Source organism: Nyctibius grandis, chromosome 16 (genome assembly GCF_013368605.1).
Source record: "Nyctibius grandis isolate bNycGra1 chromosome 16, bNycGra1.pri, whole genome shotgun sequence".
Lineage (NCBI taxonomy): Eukaryota > Metazoa > Chordata > Aves > Nyctibiiformes > Nyctibiidae > Nyctibius > Nyctibius grandis.
The window spans coordinates 11,500,090-11,521,231 of NC_090673.1; the positions used below are offsets into that span (position 1 = coordinate 11,500,090).

Here is a 21,142-nt window from a genome sequence, read left to right on the forward strand (position 1 = left end):
AGCGCCTCAGGCGGCGGGGGCGCGGGCGGCGGGCGCGGCCCCTTTAAGCGGGGCGGGCGCGGCGGGGGGAGCTGTCAGCCGCCGCCCAATGGGCGCTCGCACCGTCCCCCGCCCCTGCCCCCCTGCTCAGCCGCACTCGCCGCAGCATCCTCGAGCCAGGAGCGGAGAAGCGCCCCGATTGGTGCTCCGGCGGGCAGCTCGCTGCTCTTATTGGCTGGCGGGGCGCAGTGGTACTGCCCCGCCGCGGTCGGCCCCGCCCCCGCGCAGGGCAGGCTGCGGCGCGGGGGAAGGAGACGCTGCCCTTCCGCGGCCATGGCGTGCGGCGGGGGGAGAGGGCGCCGAGCGGGGCCGCGCGCCCCCCTGCCACGGTGAGTGGTGCCGCCCGTGCTCGCTTGCGGGGGCCGGGCCCGGCGGGCTGCACCATCTCGGAGCGGGGGGGAGGGGGGCGGAATCGGAGACCCCGGGTGGAACCGGGCGTGGGGGTGGCGGGAATCGGAGACCCCGGGTGGAACCGGGCCTGGGGGGGGGGGGCGCGCCGGGGTGCAGAGGGTGCGAGACCCCCCCGGGATGCCCGGGTGCGAGAGGCTTGGGGATGCCCGGCGTGCGGGTGGTGACCCGGGGTGGATGAGGGCAGGGGGCCGGGGGATGCCCCAGGGGTGCGAGGGGCCTGGGGGACCCCAGGGCGCAGGGACACGGGGGGTGCCCGTGGGTGCGGGGGCCGTGGGGGCGCTCCAGGGGTGCGGGGGGCCCGGGGAGCCCCGTTCGCAGGGCCCCGGCTTGCTGCAGCGCTGGGATGGGGAGTCCCGTGGGGAGCTCCCAGCCCGGGGCCTGTCTGGGCGGTGGGTTTAACACCCCCGTGCCCGGGGGTCCCGCACTGCCTCGCCGTGAGAGCCGGTGGCCGTGGGGCTGCGGGAGATGCCCTGGGCAGAGGGGTCTCCCTGGTACCTTCTGCGTGTGCCCCTCGGCCGGGCACAGTCACCCCCGGGCTGTTTTCTGTGCCCAGAATCTCTTGCACTTTGCTCTTCTCTGCTCTGGCCAAAACGTGTTTAACCTTGTGGGGAGGCCCGTCGTGTCCGGTCCCTGCAGGCTCCGTTTCCAGCCGGGGTTACACCGGCCCCCGGGCCGTGGGGTGCGAAGGTGGCTGTGAGCCGTGGGGTCAGGCAGGAGCAGGGGGTAACACCTGGGCTGGGTTTATCTGGTCTGTGTGGGGAGCCCGGCGTGGCCGCAGGTGGATGAAGAGCAGTGTCCCCTCGCTGCGGCGGGGTCGGCTTGCTGCAAAGGCCGGGCTGGCAGGGAGCAGGACCAAAGGGTTTGTAACTTTGTGGCGTTTCAAAGACGACCCTCTCTGCTTTCGATATGTTCTTCTGTAGCTCTGTCCTTGACACGAAGCACGTCCCTTCTCCCCAGCTCCCAGCACAGCCAGCAAAGCTCTGAGTAAACTCAATCAGTGTTGAAACCTCATGGGCAAATACCCTTTGGTTGGTCTTTGATGCACAGAAAACTGTATAAAAGCAGCGTTTTGACAATGGAAGTGTACATACGGTTATTCATAATATATTTTTTTTTTATATGAGAACTGCAAACAAAATCCCTCCAACCATGTGCAGCCAATTCTGGTGCACGTAGAAATCTCCGGCAGCTATTGAGTCCAGGGATGCTGCTGCTGTAGAGCAGTTTGGGAATCTGCCCCCGTGGTTGGCAGGACAAGCAAAAAAATTACTGCTGGTGGTGAGAAGATGCTTCAGATCTGCTGCTCAACTAGTGGCTTTGCTGCTCCAAGTGAGCTGGTGTGTGGTTTGAGAAGTGCAGTACAAGGAGGTGCAGGTCGTATGTTCCCTTCACTCCCCTGATTTTTCTCCTCTTCCTACAGGAGGAGGATTGCTGGATGAAGGCTGACCCCAGGACTCTGAGCCAGATGTCAGAGAAAAGCTGGATTTCTTTGTGAGCAGCTCACACGGCATCCGCAAGTGCCCTTCCCCTTTGTGGCTCCTGGAGGTGCTGAGATCCTTGTTTAGACATGGCATTTAGAAGGACAGAGGGAATGTCCGTCATCCAGGCCTTGGCAATGACCGTGGCAGAGATCCCGGTGTTTGTTTACACGACATTTGGGCAGGTACAACAAGCAGGAAAGCCTGTTCTGTCGGGTTCCTTGGGTTTTCTCTTTGGGGGTTGTCCGTACAGAGAGAGAAGAGTCTGTGAGTTGTGCGGGACAGAGGCCTGATGGGGTAATGCTGGGGGACCTGGGCAGTTTGAGCGTTTGTAAGAATCACATGGAGAGTTTGGGGTGGTGGGAGAGAGCTGCTCAGGGTGGGCTTGGAGTAGGGAGAGGGGAGAGAAGGGCTTTCCACATCCCTCCCCAGGAGAACACCCAGGTTCAACTTTTCTCTTCCTCAAAGGCACTAAAAAAGACTTGTTTTAAAGATGATTAATATATTTTCCACTTGTAGTAATGTAACACTCGGGGTGATAAAGCTCAGCTACATACCAGGGTTTAAGAATCGAATTTGGGTAACCCAGATTGCATCTGTTGTGGGCTGTGTGCAAATTTTGCAGCGTGTTTTAGTAATGAGAATTGAGAACAAGTTCTCCAGATTCTGTCAAAATGACGTTCTGCAGTTTCTCTGCTGCTAAGTCTCAGTTGTGTAGCAGGGGCTGTGTTTTGTGGGTGGGAGGGGGAATGACAAGGTGTCTTACGTTTTAGACTGTTTAAAAAAAAAAGGGTGGTGGAATTGGTTTTTCATTGTTGCTCTTTCATATCTTTTGTGTTTAAAGTCTGTCTTCTCTCAGCTGCGGCTCTCTCCAGGCCTGCGTAAGGTGCTGTTTGCTACAGCTCTTGGGACGGTTGCGTTGGCTCTTGCAGCTCATCAGCTGAAGCGTCGTCGTCGTCGAAAGAAGCAGATCGCTCCGGAGAAATGCGGCTTTAAGCCTGGAGGGATCACGGTGCCCATCTTGCCAACCAGAAGGGTCTCCTCTGTGAAGAAAGGTTGGCCTTGCAAAAAGGGAAAATCCCCAAAAGCTTTTCCTGAGGGAACAAAAAGGGTATACAGGGAGTTCCTGAGAGCTGAGGGGAGAGGAAAGCAAAGCCATTTGTGTAGTGCATCGGTGCAGAATGAAATTGCAAGCCTGAAGCACACTGCCATGAACACGGGGTTAGCAGAGGAAAGGGAGAGACCCTGAGCTCAAAGCCCTTGTGAGAAAAAAGTGACGCTGGGGTTTTCCCCAAGGTTTGCAGTTCCCATCCCCCTTCCTACAGAAAGACTGCGGACCCGTTACTCCATGCTTCCCCCGATAACAACGGCCTGGGGCACGTGGTGACCTGGTTGCATATTGATCTCAGTGATGCCAATATGACGCCTGACCCAGGGGTCCCGCACGCAGCTGCGTCAGCGAGGTTGGGTGGCAGAGGGGAGGGTGGCCTGGGCCAGGCTGGGGAGTCTGGAGTGTCTGTCCGGCTCTGCGGCAGCTCCCAGACTGTGGGCAGCTTCTTCACCCCCTTGTATTGATTGTTGGGGTAAGACTGACCCAGGTCCTCAGCAAAGCACTTTAGGGATTAAGCATTTGTTTTGTGAAACATAAAAATCTTTGTGTTTTTAATACTAACCAAGGGAGCGATGTCCGTGCTCTGCCTGACCTGAGGGAAGCTGGAGGAGTTTCTTCTTGATGTTTTCCACTTGTGCTTGCTTCCTGCCATCCATAAGTGGTGAATAAATATTCATTCCTCAGCCTCAGGTCCCCACTGGCTTTCTTAGTGTCTCAGAGCAAAGCAGACCATACAGGAGATCCATGAATCATTTCTAGATGTTGAATGCTGCTTTGCCCATCTGCAGTCACTCTTGACAGGGCGATATTCCCCTCCATATTCACAGCTGCAGTGAACTGGGACTAAAATCCTGTTTTTGTGTGACCTTCCCAACTGCAGGATATTCCAGCAAGAGAGTCCAGAGTCCTGGCAGCAAGAGCAATGACACGCTCAGTGGGATTTCCTCCATTGAGCCCAGCAAACATTCCAGTTCCTCCCACAGCCTCGCCTCGGTAAGGACCTTCTCAGCTGGGCTGGGAGAAGCAGGGCTGGGAGATGCGGGTGCACCTACCTGTAACAAGATCACCAAGTCCTTGGGCTTGCACTGGCCGATGAATAATGCCAAAGCTTTTTGAGCAGAACAGGTTACAGCGTAATTGGAGGGTGGGTTCTGATATTAACCTCACAGTGACTGTCTGGAGTTGCCTACAGGAAATCAGAGCAGCATTTTCCTGTGGCCGAGAGCCCCAGGGTACATCCCATTTCTTTGGCCAACAAGAGGCTGCAAGAGGGACTTGTGTGTGGGACACGGCTGTGATTCCTCGGGGCTCTCTGTGACCCCCTCAAGGAGCGAGGCTGGGGTGTCGCTGGGCCTCGTAGCAATGGGGAGCTTGTTTGCTTCCCTCTGCAGTGGGGGTTTGGGTGGCCCAGGAGCCCCTGTGCCAGCACAGCCCTCCTGTGCTGGGACTGGTCACAGGTTGCTTGGTGGGTAAAACCAAGTTAACTACCAAAATCTGATACAGTGCAGGATGAGACCACAGCCTAGTCGTTCTACCTCCTCCAAAGCCAAAAGCAGCCTATAAATACAGGTAATTCAGGCTTAACCAGGCGGGAGCAGCCATCACTGCTTATATCCACCTCTGGTGAGACCAAGCGCAGAAGCGCTGGGGAGTGTTGTGGCTTCAAGACCTGTTTTACATCCCCACTGCTCCAAGCCTCGCGTGCTGCTGTTGGAGCAGTGGGCAGCACAAGCCAACCTCTGCGGCTTTGTGTGCTGCAACTTACTGCAAAACACCCCGTCGGTGTCACCTGCCAGAGGACCCGGCCTCGATGGCTGGTTAGTGGTGCTGGGGCAGGAAGGGGAAAAATCACCCCTGCGAAGGGGGCTGTTGCCCAGCAGCACCCTACAGCGTGGGCAGGGATTGCTCTCTTTTAGCTTATCCTGTACGGTTAAAGCACCACAAAGTTGCCAAAAACTCTGTGCTGGCCCAGGTGTGTGTCCAGCAGGCGGCAGTGCTGGCACGGCGCTGGGCACACAGCCCTGCACCAGTGTTCCCCTGGGGTCACTGGGATGTGATGGGATGTGTCAGTGTGGACCGAGCTGTGTCCAGCTCTGGCTTCCCTCTCCCTGCAGGGACTCGCACGTCCATTTAATTCCCCCGCGGCTTTTCCCTTCCCACAGATGCTGTGAGGGTTTTGTATTGTTGAAGCCTGTTTCTCTTTATATAAAAACCATCTAAATTCCTTTTCCCACTGCTGGTGCATGGGTGGGGATATCCACAGGGAGAGGGATCTGGTCACATACCCCCTTCGCTGTGTGGGAGCTGAGTGTGACACCGTACTCACTGCTTTCGTGTTACTCGATGGGAAAACCGCTCGTCCTTTGCGCAGCTGCAGTTCCTGCCTGCCCTCTCCTCTGCTCCCTGGGGCTGCTCTTTGCCATCTAGTAAATAAGCCAGCAGCAGTTCTGGATCTCGAGGTTATTTGTTAACACTCCACAGGGATTAATCAATGGAGACAGGGCAAGAATTCATCTGTCAGACGATTACTGTAGCTTTTTTCTAGTATCAGGCTCACGTTTGGAGATCTTTCTCTAAGCCATGTGAAAACACTGGTCATTGATAGTGTTTGAGCCCAGCACTTTATTGGGTCAGACTTTAAAAGATATTTATGCTCTACTGTGAAACTGGAGAGGGCTGACAATTTGCTGTGTGGATCTTAGTGCTCAGCGCTCCCAGGAGCAGGTTTGGGTACAAAGAGAAGAGCGAGGATCCCGCTGGCCAAAGTCCTCAGCTGGATTTTTGCTAGTTATCTGTTCCTTTGTTTGGACTGTGGTCGCTTCCCCCCTACTTCCAGTGGTTTTTGTACGGACAGCTGGGGCTGACATGAACTTTCTGTCAAAATCCTTGTGCCTTTGTAGTGATGGCTTTGGAGCTTTCTCCGGCTGTGGCCTCCATCAGTGCTTTCCTGCTAGTGCTCACCATTGTACAGCTCGCTGCTTCCTAAAGAAGCTTCAGTGTAAATTGGTTGGGAAGGTATTTCCCACACAACTTCCCGTGCTTTCAAAGACACAGCTGTGGTGCTGGGTGGAGCAGGGGAGGACTTCTCCCCTTGCCTCCGCTCTCAGCACCATATGGCTCTGGGCAGTTGACAACGTAGTGTGAACCCAAGCGGGAGGGGGCCAGTAACCCTTGATACCTCCCCCTTGCCTGCAAGGGAGTACCGATACGGGGACGCACAAGGGCAAACATGGGAAAGGGAAATGGTTTATCGTTGAAATTTAATTGGTGGTGATGTCTGCGTGGTCTTAACATTGCTGCCCTCGGAGAGAATTCAAAAGGCATTTGCTGCTCTCTGCTCCCTTCCTGCAGATGGTAGCGGTCAACTCTTCAAGTCCAACACCAGCATCCGCAGGGATGTGGGAGGCCCAGGCAATGGGGGATGCTGGAGCCCTTGGTGATTCCAGTGCAGAAAGCCTCTACGTTCAAGGTAAACAAGCACAAGGGTAACGTTGCCCTGGGAGGTTGTTTATCATTGTGAGAGCAAAAAGAGGGTGTAAATTGACATAGAGCATCAGCAGCTCGATGTAGGGCTCTAATAGGAAGCGCTCTCCCATTCTCAGCTTAAACTCAGTCACTTGTTATAAAAATCCCATCTTCTCCTAAAGAAACATTTCTCTGTTTTCTCAGTGAATAATTTACTTCCAAAATACTGTTCTTTGAGCAACAGGCTCACCTTGTGTGGAGAACAATATTTTGGAAGTAACACAGCTGATGTTTTAACGAGTTTGGGGATGTTCTCCTTAACTTCTAATCCAAATGAAACCATATATAAAAGGGAAAGAAAGAGAATACATTTATTCTTTCTTATCAGCTGGGGAGAGGCTTCCCTCTTCACTGGATTGTCAGAGTGAGCAAAGACTCGTGCTGTATCGCTTTGTTCCTAAGTGGCCTGAGGCTCTCACAGCTTCTCACAGTATTTGGTCTCATTGCCAGGCATGGAGCTGTTTGAAGAGGCCCTGCAGAAGTGGGAGCAGGCGCTGACCATCAGGCAGAGGGACAGTGCTAGTACCAGCACCCCCGTGCCCTGGGACAGCAAGAAACAGCAAGAGAGCATGTCTGAAAACATCCCAGAGGTAGGGCCCCACTTTTCCCTTGCATTTGCCAGCTGGGGAACGTGCTGAAAGGCCAGCCTGGGTGCTGGAAGCAGTAATTAGTAGGAGGTTAAAAGAAGAGCAAATTAAGGGCAGAGTTGGGCCAGACTCTGTTTAAGAGCTGTCTGTATCTGCAGCTTTCTTATGCAATGCTAGTGGGTGTTTTTGATTTCTTTTTCTTTTTAATAAGTCTCGCCCCCTCATTCCCCAGCTTTTCTACCCACCTGCCGGCAGCACGTCAGTCACTGTCACGCAAGTCCTCCAGTAGCAGAGGCTGTGGTAGGAAAAGGCTGTAACAAAGACAGCACCGAAGAGGAAGGAGTATCTTTTTGCCTGGCAGTGTTATGTCTGTAACTTTTTAACACATTTGAAAGTGGAGATCTGGATGGTTACTACCACTTCCTAAGAAGCTGGGTGGAGAAGCAGAGGCCAGCTGCCTGCGTGTATTACAGAGTAAAGCAAAGTGGTAACTTGATAGCAGCTAAGTATGCCCCTGCTCACTGAGCAAGTGGGTCAGGGAGATGTGTAACTCGTTCAGCCTACAGCTACGGAAAACAGGATTTTAGGACAACGCCTTGCTGTCTTACACTTGAGGACTACGCAGGGCAGACCTCTGATAAGAGGAGATCCGGACTAGTATGGCTCAGTGACAACCACAAAGTTAAAAACAGCAGCTGTAGCTCAGGACTGTGAGAAGAGCTAAACTCCCAACTCGCCAGGAGTTCTTGCTGGCAAAAAGCGTTCCCAGCCTCTTATAAACAGGGTCTGGTGGAGTGAGTGTGTATGGTGTTTGTCTTTTGTGCTGGATAATATTTATCCAAGTCAAATCTGGGTTCTCTTGGTGGTGTCTCTCCTTGAGTCCTATAGTATTTCTAAAACTGACTTAAAAACAGTTGATTCATACTCAAAATAGATTTTGTGCTTCTTGTTAATGCTTCTGTCTTCTGGGTGAGATATTCATGCAGACACAGGGGCATGAAGGCAAGATGCTGTGTAAGTCTTATTTTTCTCCTTTTTTTTTTTTTTTCCCCTATCCTGTGCTGCTTACAGCAAACTTTGCTTATGCCCAGCACATGAATCCAAGGACTCTTACTCTGTTATCCAGTTCTGGATACTCTGTTGTATTCAACACAGGTTTTCTGATGTGATTTCCCCTTGAAATTAGGCTAAAGTCATAAGTCAGGAGGATTAAGTGATCTGTAACTCATTAAAATACCTGTTTTTCTGGATGGCAGGTTAAAGTTCTTAAGTTCTTTCTTCCTTTTTTAACAGGAAAACAAAATTGTGAAGCTAAAAAGCCAGAGGGTTTGAATAGGCTGTGTAGAAGCTTCCCTCCCCTTGCAATATTAGCTGCGTTGTAGGATTAATGAGTCCTCTCTTTTTTTAATCGTTTAATCTGCAAACTGTAAATCATATTTTACTGATAATTTCCTTCCACATTTGTGCTGTCAATCTGTCTCTGCCCAGCTGGCTAACTAAGGGTGGCATTTTTGTATGTTCAAGGAGTCCCAGAAAAGGGAGTTTGCGGAGAAGCTGGAGTCCCTCTTGCACCGAGCCTACCACCTCCAGGAAGAGTTTGGGTCTTCGCTTACGTCAGACAGCATGCTGCTGGATCTGGGTACGGCAGCAGGGTTAGAAATGCGTTAAAATGCCAGTTTCCTGTCTGGTTTTATGTCTTTTCTGTAAGCTAGGCAATGAAGTAGTGACAAAGTGCTGTTTGGGGGGGTGGGAAAGAGAGAGAGCACAGGAGCTAAGGGGGATGGTACTCCGTAAACTCCAACATACGCAGCTTCTTCCTCTCCTCCAGAGAAAACTTTAATGCTTCCACTGACGGATGGGTCGTTGCGCCTTCGGACAGATGATGAGGACAGCTCAGTTTCCGAGGACTCCTTCTTCTCTGCAGCAGAGGTAACTTAAGTTTTAGCTGTGTGTCACAGCCCAGCTGCTTAGAGGGGAGCCACAAAAGCAGTGGAGCCAAACACCTCTGGGTAGAGGAAGATGATAAAACACAGACCAACAGCCCTAAGCTGGGGGGTTGACAATGGATGTTAGGAAAAGCTTTTTAATTAGGGACGTGGTGCAGCCCTTTCCTACCAGCATTTCCATGTCATCTTCCTATCCACTGTAGAAAACATGCTGTAACAGCTAGGGAAGTACTGTAAATCTAATGTAACGTGGCTTGGTTGTGTAAATTTCAGGGGCTATTGAGCTGTGTCAGAGCTGAGACAGCTTTGAAACTGGTGGGAAGAGAAATATCTTTGCATGAAATAATTGGCACTGACAAAAGTTTGCTAGCTGAAGAAGGCACATCTTGCTTGTGTGCAGTCTCTGAGTATTTGCAAATTTTTAATGAGATCATTGTGTTCTTCCCGTGTCTCTTGCCACTTCTACAGCTCTTTGACTCTCTCCACTTTGAGGAAATACCATTCCACCTCTCTAAGCCGGTAGCGGCATATGAAGAAGCTCTGCAGTTAGTGAAAGAAGGGAAGGTTGCGTGCCGGACACTGAGGTGAGGTGCCAGCTGGAGTTGTGGGTACTTGTTCTGAGGCTCCTTTGAGCAGTGTGAACACATCATTTGCCTTTGAGCAGCCCTGTAACCAGAACAACCCTTTGGGGTCTGAAACTCTTAGCATCCTTCCTGCTGGTTTGGACTTCCCAGGGAACTAGCCCCCGATTTTAGGACACACGTGTTAAGAAAGGGTAATTGTCCCAGGAAATTAGTAATGGGAAATGTGACTGTTCTGTGAGGCTGGCTGGCACAGTCCTGCGCTGTGAGAGCCTTTGCAGAGGTGCTCTGGGCCCCCAGGGAGCTGTACAAGGGAGCGCAGCTGTTAATTCTCCTAGGCACAGACTGGGAATTGATTTTTTTTAAGGGGACTGTAGTTGGTAGGAACACTGACATCAGGAGAGCTGGAATTTATGCAGTCCTTCCCCTTTCCCCCTAGGACAGAGCTCCTGGGCTGCTACAGCGACCAGGATTTCCTCGCGAAGCTGCACTGCATCAGGCAGGCCTTCCAGGTGAGAACGGCTCCAGGCTCCCAGGTTCCTGCCGTGCGTTGCTGCCAGCAGCACGTTCTCCTCCGCATGATCCTGATCAATTTGATTTAGAGAGGGAGAGGATCCCCCGGTCCCTGTGCCCAGCTTGAGCGGTGGTTACATGGCCATTGATGCTGGTTTAGTTCTGGGAAGTTAAAGTTTGGGAATTTCAGAGCTGCCCAGAAGCTGGTACTCTCACTTAAGAGCTTTTCACTGGGCTGGAGTCAAACCTCTGAGGTGAGGGAACAAGGTTTCCTTTTTCTTACTGCAATCCTCTTCCTGGCAACGTATGTCTAGAGCCTGAACAGCAGCTTTTGTGCCCTGGCCCCTGTGGCTTCTGTGCCTCCGTTCTTGCTGCTTCCAGTCTTTCAGCCTAATTTTAAACTCGCAGTTTTGTTTTCTAGACCCCAGCTTATTAAAGGTTAATGATACTGGTGTATGCAGCATTGCACTGCTTTGTGTCCTGTCCTTTTTTTCTCCCAACTCAAAATTCGTGTTGGCGTAGGTGCTCACAGGAGACTTCTTGTGTTCCCTTTGCAGGAGCTGCTGGAGGATGAAAGCAATCAACTGTTTTTTGGGGAGGTTGGGAAGAAAATGGTGATAGGACTGATGACGAAAGCTGAGAAGGTAGGAAGTTTGTATAACAACTAAGCTGTGTCTTGAGCATAGGGACACTTGTTCCTCCATCCCAACCCAGAGTTTGTCCAGTGTATTGGAAGAGGAAAACTTCATCCGTACGCTGGTGACTATTGTGAGAAATAAAACGCGTGTGCTTTTAATCTTGTTTAACCAAATTCTCTTGAGAGAGCCTCTCTGTGCATCTCCTTTCCGCAGTCTGGTGCTGTGCCTTACTGGAGTGAACAGAGGGTGCAGGCTGTGTGTCAGCAATGGCATCGTCTCAAGGAGTATAGGAAAGGGAAAAGATAATCAAACCTTTGCATCACTGATGTACCAGTTCTCAGATCACTGGCTTAGTCGCTGGTCATCCCCTGCACAGGGAGATCATCGCTTGCACAGCGTTAGTCCCTTAGTGGCTCAGTTTGTGGACAGGTGTCTCTTCCTTGAAGAAAGTGGAGTAATGTAGGTGCTCTGAGTCACAGCTGAGCCTGGCGCCATCCAAGCCTCCCAGAAATAAATTCTCTCTTTCTGCACAGAGAGTGTTTTGACTAAAAACTTCACCCAGTCACATGCATTGATGTTGATGTTAGCTCAAAACGGAGTAGACAAACTTTGCTGAGATGTGCCCGCAGCTGTTGTACCTTCTGAAGTGTTTTGTTTCTCTACTCTCCCAGAATCCCAAAGCTTTTCTGGAAAGCTACGAGGAGATGCTGCATTATGCACTGAAGCAGGAGACCTGGCCGACCACTCAGCAGGAGCTGGAGGGAAGAGGGGTTGGTAAAGACATTATCTCTACAAAGTTGCAGAGGAGTTGGAAGATGATGGATGTGTAGGAACAGCCCAGGAGCGAGAGAACCGCTGCTGAAATACGATTGTGTTGCGTACTTCAGCTCGTTACACTTTGTTGCCTCAAACCGAAAGACAAAAGTCCGTCTCTTTTTTTCTTTTTTTTTAAACCTGTTCCGTTTACAGACTGTTCTGCTCTCTGACAGGTGGTGTGCATGAGTTTCTTTGATATTGTGCTGGACTTCATCCTCATGGATGCTTTTGAGGATCTGGAGAACCCGCCCTCCTCCGTGCTGGCCGTGCTGCGCAACCGCTGGCTCTCCGACAGCTTCAAGGAGACGGTGTGTTAAACGGGGAGTCCTTGCGCTGAGCTGAGGCTAGGGAAGAGTGTCACCTCGGCTGTCCTGGCTGAGCTGAATATTCTCTTTAGAATATGCTTTCCTGAAGCTCTGAACAGCAATGTGCCGGTACACGTGAAGTGTTTACAGGAAAGCTTTCCTTATTTTGAAAGCATCTGGTTGGCTCCAACAGGCTTATTTCTCTATGGCCTTTATCAGTGATGCCATGGAGATGTTAAAAGATGACAATGCATGTTTTCATGAATGAGAATAAGAGGATCAAAATGTAGGGAAAAACACGTTTTTTCTGCACTTGGCCGGTCATTCTGGTGGTGCCTCAGCAGACACTGAGGTTCAAATAGCAGTGCTTTCCTCTAGTCCTGGCCCCCAGCTGCATATTTAAGACTGATTAGTTTCACAGACTGAGAAGAAGATGGTTGGGAGGCACCTTTTAACTTACAGTCTGCATTCTGGGGTGTTTGGCAACTATGTCAGATCATATTAGCAATCCTCAAAAACACTTTGGCTTTTCTAGAATGGATCTGGAGTGGTTAAATCTGCTTCCAGTTCACTTAGATTAGAGCTGTTGGCCCAAAAGGGCCACTGCTTTGATGTTTTGATGGCAGTGTGTTGGTAAACTGGATTTTTGTGGTGGTGTTTTCTTTTTATTTGAAAAGTAATCCCAGTGACTGATGGTCTCTCTCTGTTAATCATAGGCTCTAGCAACTGCCTGCTGGTCAGTTCTGAAAGCAAAAAGGAGGCTTCTGATGGTAAGCAAAATTAATTAAAAAGTAAAGAATCTAAAGTATGTGAAGCTGAAAAGATAACACCTAGATCTTGACAAAATACAAAATGTAAGTGGTATAAGACTGAACTGAGTCGCATTCTTCGTGATGCTTTAGAGCACTGGGGTCCTGCTGTCACTGCTCCAGTGCCACGCCAGTGTTTTACTGAATCAGTCTGAGTTTATCCTCCCTTTTTCTTAATGTGAGCATTCAAAAGCCAACTTTCCCTGTCTGGTATTCCCTCTCCCTGCTAACAGGACCGTAGGAATGGTCACAGACACCAAGCAACAAGGGGCTGCTCCTGAATTGTAGTTTCCCTGCTGGCAGCACAATGAATGGCCCATGTGCTTCTCTGCTTCCCAGCACGGACTGTTCACTAGCTATTGCTTGATGCATTTCCCTTAAATTTGTGGCTTTCTAAAGTATCACAGCAGATGAGTTCATGGACCTGGAGAACAGGAAGCCACAACTTCACAGCCCCAGTTCTGCCACAGGGTCCCGTGGCCTCTGGCAAGTTTTCAGCTCCTATCCCACAACCAGCTGTTATGACTGGGTTTGCCTTGTGAGGTGATAGAATGGAGGGTGTTGGAAGCTGTATTGGTGCTGTCCTGCAGTAGCTTTGTCTTGGGTATTTGCATGCCCTTGCCTGGCTTGGTCTGGAGATTATAAATAGGGTCTATAAAGTCTGCCTGATGGTTGCCTTTCATTTTCTATTATATATTTTCCTCCTGAAATAGCAGTTTAGAAACACGAAGATAGAAAGCTCTAGTCATCCTTCAAGGGATCTGAAAGAGAAACGTAATTCTGCAGGAAGGGATGTTCTTGAGTAGCTCTTGACTTCAGTTACTGAAGCACGGTGCTTTCTGGCAGGGAATTTGGTAGCTGATATGGAATAAGCTGCTAATTCTGTCTGAGAACCAAGACCAACCAATTCTTCCCTTCCCTGTGGCAGGTACCAGATGGCTTTATCTCTCACTTCTACTCCGTATCGGAGCATGTCAGTCCTGTTCTAGCCTTTGGTTTTCTGGGGCCCAAGCAGCAGCTATCTGAAGTCTGCAGTTTCTTCAAGGTAAGATGGCTTTTCTGTGTGGGACTCCTGCTGTCTTCTGGCTTAAAGCTGCAGGTGTGTGCTTTTGGTGACTGACACGGCATTAAGAAACTTGGCTCTGTACAAAAGCCTTCTAAAAACCACTGAGTTTTGAGATGCAGATTGACGAATTCAGATTGATAAGAATTCCCAGCACAATTTACCATAGCTGATGGACAGGACAAGGGGCAATGGGCACAAGCTGAAACATGGGAAGTTCCATCTGAATATGAGGAGGAACTTCTTTACTTTGAGGGTGCCAGAGCCCTGGCACAGGCTGCCCAGGGAGGGTGTGGAGTCTCCTTCTCTGGAGATATTCAAAACCCGCCTGGACGCAACCCTGTGCAACGTGCTCTGGGTGACCCTGCTTTGGCAGGGGTTGGACTAGATGATCTCCAGAGGTGCCTTCCAACCCTTAATCATTCTGTGATTCTGTGATAGCAAAAATGTGTGATGAGATCAATTTATACCATCAGTATTGAAAAAGATTACAGGTGCATGTGCTGAAAGAATATCTTGTCTGAGAGTACATGGGATCTTACAAGTTACGTATTTGATCTTAAAGCCTAAATCCTCTTGTTCTTGTAGATAATATCATGCGAGGCTGTGTTGCATCATTAAATGTCTGCATGGATATTGCCATGGACATCAGCATTGCTTTCCTGACTTCAGGAGCTCTGCTGTCCTGTTTCAGAGGCATGAGGGGATCTAGCCACAAAAATAATATCCAGCCTGAAGCAGATCTTTGGGTGGCAGACATGCGAAATTCCTTGTGGGGTTCTCTGCTTGCTGCAGTCCAGGCAGCTGGTATTGGCAGGTGGGAGGAGGTCTCCTTACTGTAAACCTTCCTTTTGTCTTTGCAGCACCAGATAGTACAATATCTGAAGGACATGTTTGATTTGGACAACGTGAGATACACAACAGTGCAGTCGCTGGCAGAAGACATTCTGCAGCTGTCGCGGCGGCGCAGTGAGATCCTCTTGGGATATCTGGGCACCGAGACTTCCCCCGAGATGAACGGCATGCTTCCTGGTGAAAATGAGCCACTGAAGGAGCTCATCTGATGTCAGGGAGGAAAACAGTTTTGTACAAGGACCTTTTTCCTCTCGGAGATGGATAAAACTACCTGCAACGTGCAGTGGTGGCAGCAAGACTATCTCAACACACAGCAACCTGGTGGGACCTTCTGCTTTTTGTAGCCAGTAGTGTTTGCTGGGATGGATCCAGGACCACTTGCCAGCTTATGGTTTGAGTTTCTTCTTTGTTCCACCTTCCTGTTCTTTTTATTATTATTTTTTTTAATGTGTCATATAAACCACAAACTGCCTGGGCCCAGTTTGTTGCCCAGTTCTCTTGAATAGGGCAACATACGTACCCGTTTTGCCTCTGCATTTTCTGGGAGATAATCCCTGACGTTTACGGTTGTGTATGGGAGCAGGAACATGATTGGTAAATTCTCCACTTGACCCTTAGCTTCTCAAGGAGGCTTTGTTTGCTTTGGGATTTTTATTATCGTTCTTCTCTGCTGTGTTTCTACACACATTACTGCTGATTTTTACCTTATGTGTTTTAAGACATGCAATGTGACTAGCAAAGATTTCTTTCCCAGGGAGGAAGAAATACTTCTGTAAAGCTCTGAAGTAAAATGCAGACTTTTGTAACCAGTCTGCAGCCCTAAGGAAGTTGGTCTGTTCCCTCTGTGTTGCTGCTCTTTGCAGGCCAGATGACGGGCTCTGTGCCGTGGTCATCCTCACTTAGGAGACTGCCGAGGTCTGTGTTTGCCCCTAAGGCAAGCTAGTGTGAGGAGGGGGTGGATTGCATCCTGCCTGTGCATGCACAAAGTCTTTAACATCCATCAAAGTGCCTTGCTGTATTTCAGAATGAGGCGGCAGCAGTTTCCGCGGGGTAGGAGGGGTGGGGTGTGCACAAGCTGAGGGAACTGGTATAGCGTGGTGCCTACTTGTATTATGCACAAGGTAGTAAGAGGTGTAGATGTTGGATGTGATACACAAAGGGCTTCTGTGTGCAGGCAGCTGGAGAGCTGGGATCAAGCTGCTAGAGAGGAAATGACTCTCTATAGTCTGTCAGGCCTAAGAAGCGTAGCGTAGTTTTGGGTATAGATCAGATGCACGTGTATGTATGGCCTTGTGCTGCGACGGGCTCTGCTCAAACGATGGGATCCTGACTGCCCAGCCGGCACCTGACACCTGGCTGCTTTGGGACACGTGCTGAGTTGGACACTGGTGTAGGACAGCAGCAGTGGAGCGTGCTGGACTTGAGGCAGCCCTGGCTTTTGTGTGAGGTTTGCAGTGAGTTGCCGAGTCCTCTGTGGGTGCAATGCCACAGATGAAGGTTGAGGGTCCAGCCTGTGCTTTGTCTTGTTTCAGTCCACGTACAGCTCCGAGTCCCAGCCTCAGAATGAGGAGGTCTTTGGGGAGAAGAAAATGCGGACTTTCACAAAAACATGGGCTTCACTTTTTTTTCTCCAGACTGATAAGTTATCCTTGTGCCTCTTCCAGGTAAAAGGCATAAGTCTTATCTAGCCATATTTTTGCAAGGAAAAAAAAAAAAGTAAGAATCTGGAGTTTCTGTATGAGTGGAAATTCACTGCATGGGCTGGGAGAATACAATGCCTTCTTTCTTCCTTTTCAGATATCTAATGTGGATCCTGCTGGTAAAGCAGGAAGGAAGTAAGCAAGGAAAAAGTAAACAGGAGGATTTAAAAGGAATAGATAAATGTTCCTGAGATGCTTGCAAGAGGGCAAGTGTAGAGCACGTAACATCTGTTGCTCTATCAGCACATCAGGCTGATGTGGCTTATCCTGAAGACCAGATTAATGCAATAAACAAGACAGTGCTGAGGCAGAAGTGAGGAGCATCTGAGCCAAGTGAAGCTGCCTGAAATAAACTGTTATGAGAAGGATTTAAGAGACAGCAATTGAAACTAGGAAAGGTCTCTGAGGTGTCTTGCTCCTGGCAGCATGCAGTGAGAGAAGAAACAGAGGATGTTGTATTAGCACGACACACCTGCTGTATGTAAACTGTGATTCAGAAGTATGTTATATTCTGAAAGCAAGTTACTTTGCCCCAAAAAAGTGTTTATAGTGCTTTGTGCTCTTGTATGGCTGGTTTAGAAGAAAGAGTAACTTCAACAGCTTTGTATAGTGGTTAGAAAGGTACTAAAATGTGAAGATTAATGTAATAAGACGGACTGTAATTCTAAACAATCAATGCTGTTAAATTCTCATTTTTAGAGTTGTTTTATGTGTATTTATTTAGTGCTTTGGATGTCTTGGCCTCGGTGCTTGGGGCAGCCTGCCTGCTTTGTGTACAGACAAGAACACTGGCCTCTGACTTTGGTCTTTTTACATCGTTGCAGGACAGGATACTGAAACAGGGTCCCCATGAAGCAAACACTAACTTGCACTGCGGCTTTTTAAGCTAAGAAATTGTGAATTCCTAATCAATCAAATGGAAGAAAGACAGTTTTATTACAGCTTTTTGCTTTTCCTTAGTCCTTATTGCAAATAGGGCACGCTGCCCTCCCAGTGAAGGTAGAGGGATCTTCCTTGAGAACATCTGCAGCTTCTTGAAGGCTGAATTCTCCCCCTCCACCTGCCAACACTATCTTGCTCCTGCACAAGCCAAGGATGTCTGCTGAGACAAAATGATTTTCTCTTTACTGGGGAGGATGTTAAACTTTTCTACACCTCCCCGCCCCCTCTATTTCATTGCTGCTCTTTCCTCCCCCCCAATCCCCATGTAGCTTGAGGGGAAAGGTAAAAGAAAGGCGTTTGCAGCCTCTGAAGGGTACTGTTCAGATCAGCAGGTTCAGAGGAGCTGTCCCTGTGGAAGAAGCTCTCCCTGACCTGAGGGGTGCTGGTCAGTGACCTGCTGCATTCAGCTCCCTCACAGCAGAGGCTCAGGCTGCTCCCACTGATCCCACCCAGAGCAGGTCTTGACCGAAATGGCAACCACCTCATCCTCATGGGTTCTGCAGGGTAGAGTAAAAGGTTATGGCTGAACAACTGCCTGCCTCTGGCTTCGTAAGGGATCACTAGAAAATCCTCCTTCCCCAGCACGTGTTTAGCAAAGGCAATTCTTCAGTATTAGTAGCAGATGAGATACGTGTTTGGGTAGAATCTCTAGAGATAAGATATTTGCCTTTTTTATAATGAACCCTTATTCTCAAGGGGTTAAATCATTCTGGGCTGACACTTGTGAGATTTTAACACTGATGGGGATTTAAAGTGGCTTAGCAGCTATGAAATAAAATCCTTCAATAGTTTCTGATGCTTAAACAGAATTTCAAATATGCATGACTCAATTTTTATGTGGAGGTTGTAACAAGCTTCATTAGTGGTTAAAGTACGTACTCAGTGCTTTAGTATGTATGTAGAGACTACACCAGATGGCTCTAGGAGGGTCTTTATGATCTTTAAAGCACAAATACATTAATAAAAAAAAAAATGAGGAAAAATCTGGCTTGTATCTGTGAGATCGGTGTGGCTCTGAAGAGCATGACTTGTGCTGTCTCATACAAGGAGGTGGGAAAGCAGGATTTTATTTACCCCTCTTCAGTAGAACATTCCTCTGCCATATCTGAAACTAATGAATGTAAACTTGTGCCTATTCTTTCTTTTTTTTTCTTAAAGGTGTAAAAATCTGTTATTGTTTTGCTTCTTTCTTTTTCTTTGCAGCTCTTTTTTATTTTTAAATAGCTTTAATCTTAGGATGTGGGCATTACGAGTCAAATAAAACTTTCCTTCATGACTGTGGTTTTTGTTTCTAAATTTCCTGGCAAAACATGGTAGAAACTCAAATCTTTGGTTTATGATTTAGGTGATAGTTGTGGTCACACCTCTGGTGCAAGAGTGATGGTGTAAAGCCAGACTCGCTCTTCCTAGAGTCAAAATGCTAAACCTACAGCAAGTAAACTTAAGGGTTTTGTTTGCAGGGGGAGTCAGGTCTTCCTGATTCTACTGAAGACAAGTCTGTCGATTAAGCAGGCTATAAAATAAACAAGACAACTCATTGTACTTTCAGCAGTGGTTGAAAACTGTGGGGTTTCATTTTTCAGATCTTTCTTTTTCCGTGGTGGTTTGATGGTGTTTGGGTGTGGTGTGGGTAGGCTAGCAGACTAAAGTGAGAACAGAAATGCCAGTAAGGAGCAGAATCTCTTAAACATTGTCCAAGTTCTTGTACTGTACTTATCAGCCTCCCAAACTATGTGAAAGAAACCCAGAGTAGAGACTGTGGGTTGATATCAGAGATGCCCATCTGCTGAGCAACGCAAGAAACTCATCTTCTTGTTCTTCTGAAGCAATTACAGTATGTTTAAATACTTTCATTTTCAAATGATAGAGAAACCAGATTGAATCAGATAGGTTGTTTGCTTCCACAGTGATAAAGATTTCATCCATACGCTTAAAAATAAAAAAAAAATAAGCCTCGGTTAGCATTAATGGAAGCCTGTCACAAACTGAGATATGCAAATATAACGTTCATGAATAGGAAAATTTTTGTCTCATGCCACACCCTGAAGGTTAGTTGAAAGAGTTAAAAGGAGTTTCTCTTCGTTTCCATGGTGTCAGACTGTCTACTCATCTCCAGAGCAGCTTTGTGCTTTCTTGTGCTGAAGGAACAGAGCAAAGGCTGCTCCGTGTATTGACACTTTCTTCTTATGTTCAGGAAGGAGTGGGTGAATATAGCAATGAAGCCCACAATTTTCAGTGCTTGTCATGGTACATAGATCAAATGTAATCCACTCTGCCAGCATAACTCTATATTCAATAGCTTGGAAAGGAGGAGATTTATTTAACTTGAATAATGAAAGCAGTAAATCACTCATGCTACCTTGTAGCAGCCGTCTGCACTGAGCTGAACGTCTGCAGTAAATATTTGCTCTTTCTTTCCAGATAATAAGACTTCAATGCTATTTTTCTTCTTGCAATGCCAGGAAGAGTGTCAGCTTTGAAGAGCCTGTTGAAATTAATAGGACATAATCATAATTGCCATCTGAAAACAGGTATATTGCAACTGCAGGAAAAGGAGTTTTCTCTCTGTTCTGAAATCTTACTTCAAGGTGAATGTGGTAAGGGATAGACATCCTAGTCCATGTGTTTTCCTGACATATAAAAATTAAAGGCAACCCCTTGCCTATGTTTATCTCTTCCTGCGATGCTCTTCCATATTTATTTTTCTGTAAGTTTTATTTTTTTAAAATTGAATTAACTGGTGATTTGGTCTGAAGGTGTATTTGCCTTCCACAAGCTTTTCAGTGTAGTGCTGCTCGTGAATCTCACTTTTGAAGTGCTGCACTGTTTGTGTTCTGCCTTTTCCTCAGGCTCCCCAGGTGAGTATTCTTCTCTGGGGTCATATATGGGAACATTAATTTCAGTGATTTCAGTAGTCAAAGGTATTTGGGGAGGAAAAAAAAAAAAGGTATTGCCTGGAGCAGGTGTTGCCTGGCCTGTGCAGTACCTTTTAAAGGATGTACAGAGTATCAGCAGGAGCACCCTGATTTCTCTTGAGATTCTGCAAGGACTTTCATTTCATGCTTTTATTATTATGTGTGCATGTTCACACAGGAGCTGCTGGTCCTTTACAGAGCTATAAAGGAGATGTGGCTATAAAAATCCAACTTCTTCCTACTGTTATTTAAAAAAAAAAAAAGGCATTTTCAACAGAGCTTAATCACTCCTGTGCAGGGGCAAGTAGAAATGTTATGCTTAGGCTAATGAAATAATCCTGTATGTAGTAGTGTCTGTAGTAATACCATTTATAAAATCATAAATTGTCCTGGTTGGAGAGGACCTTTAAGATCATCGAGTCCAACCGTTAACCCAGCACTGCCAAGGCCACCACTAACCCATGGCCCTCAGCACCACATCTACACGGCTTTTAAACACCTCCAGGGACGGGGACTTCTCTACTGCCCTGGGCAGCCTGTTCCAGTGTTTGACAACCCTTTCGGTGAAGAAATTTTTCCTGATCTCCAATCTAAACCTCCCCTGGCACAACTTGAGGCTGTTTCCTCTCGTCCTCTCTCTGTTACCTGGGAGAAGAGACCAACACCTGCCTTACTACAGCCTCCTTTCAGGCAGTTGTAGAGAGCGATAACATCTCCCCTCAGCCTCATTTTCTCCAGGCTGAACACCCCCAGTTCCCTCAGCCGCTCTTCATAAGACTTGTGCTACAGGCCCTTCACCGAAACACATCTCATCACCCTTGAAAAAGGTGCCAGGAGAGGAGGAGGGTTTGGTTTTTATCCATTGACAGTGGGGCTAGGGGGGAAGCAACTCCTCGGCCCACCAGCCC

General features: G+C 48.4%; 1 protein-coding gene across 1 annotated transcript; it reads left to right on the plus strand.

The window, feature by feature from the left end:
- The first annotated feature begins 271 nt into the window (after positions 1-271).
- MIGA2 (mitoguardin 2) lies at positions 272-18,596 on the plus strand. Its single transcript, XM_068414246.1, has 16 exons — positions 272-368; positions 1,871-2,113; positions 2,773-2,983; positions 3,920-4,032; positions 6,391-6,508; positions 7,015-7,154; positions 8,676-8,790; positions 8,980-9,080; positions 9,566-9,681; positions 10,118-10,190; positions 10,749-10,835; positions 11,501-11,599; positions 11,819-11,953; positions 12,667-12,720; positions 13,688-13,804; positions 14,686-18,596. The coding sequence occupies exons 2-16, from the start codon at positions 2,018-2,020 to the stop codon at positions 14,884-14,886; spliced, it is 1,776 nt and encodes a 591-aa protein (XP_068270347.1). The 5' UTR covers positions 272-368; positions 1,871-2,017; the 3' UTR covers positions 14,887-18,596.
- Positions 18,597-21,142: the final 2,546 nt, after the last annotated feature.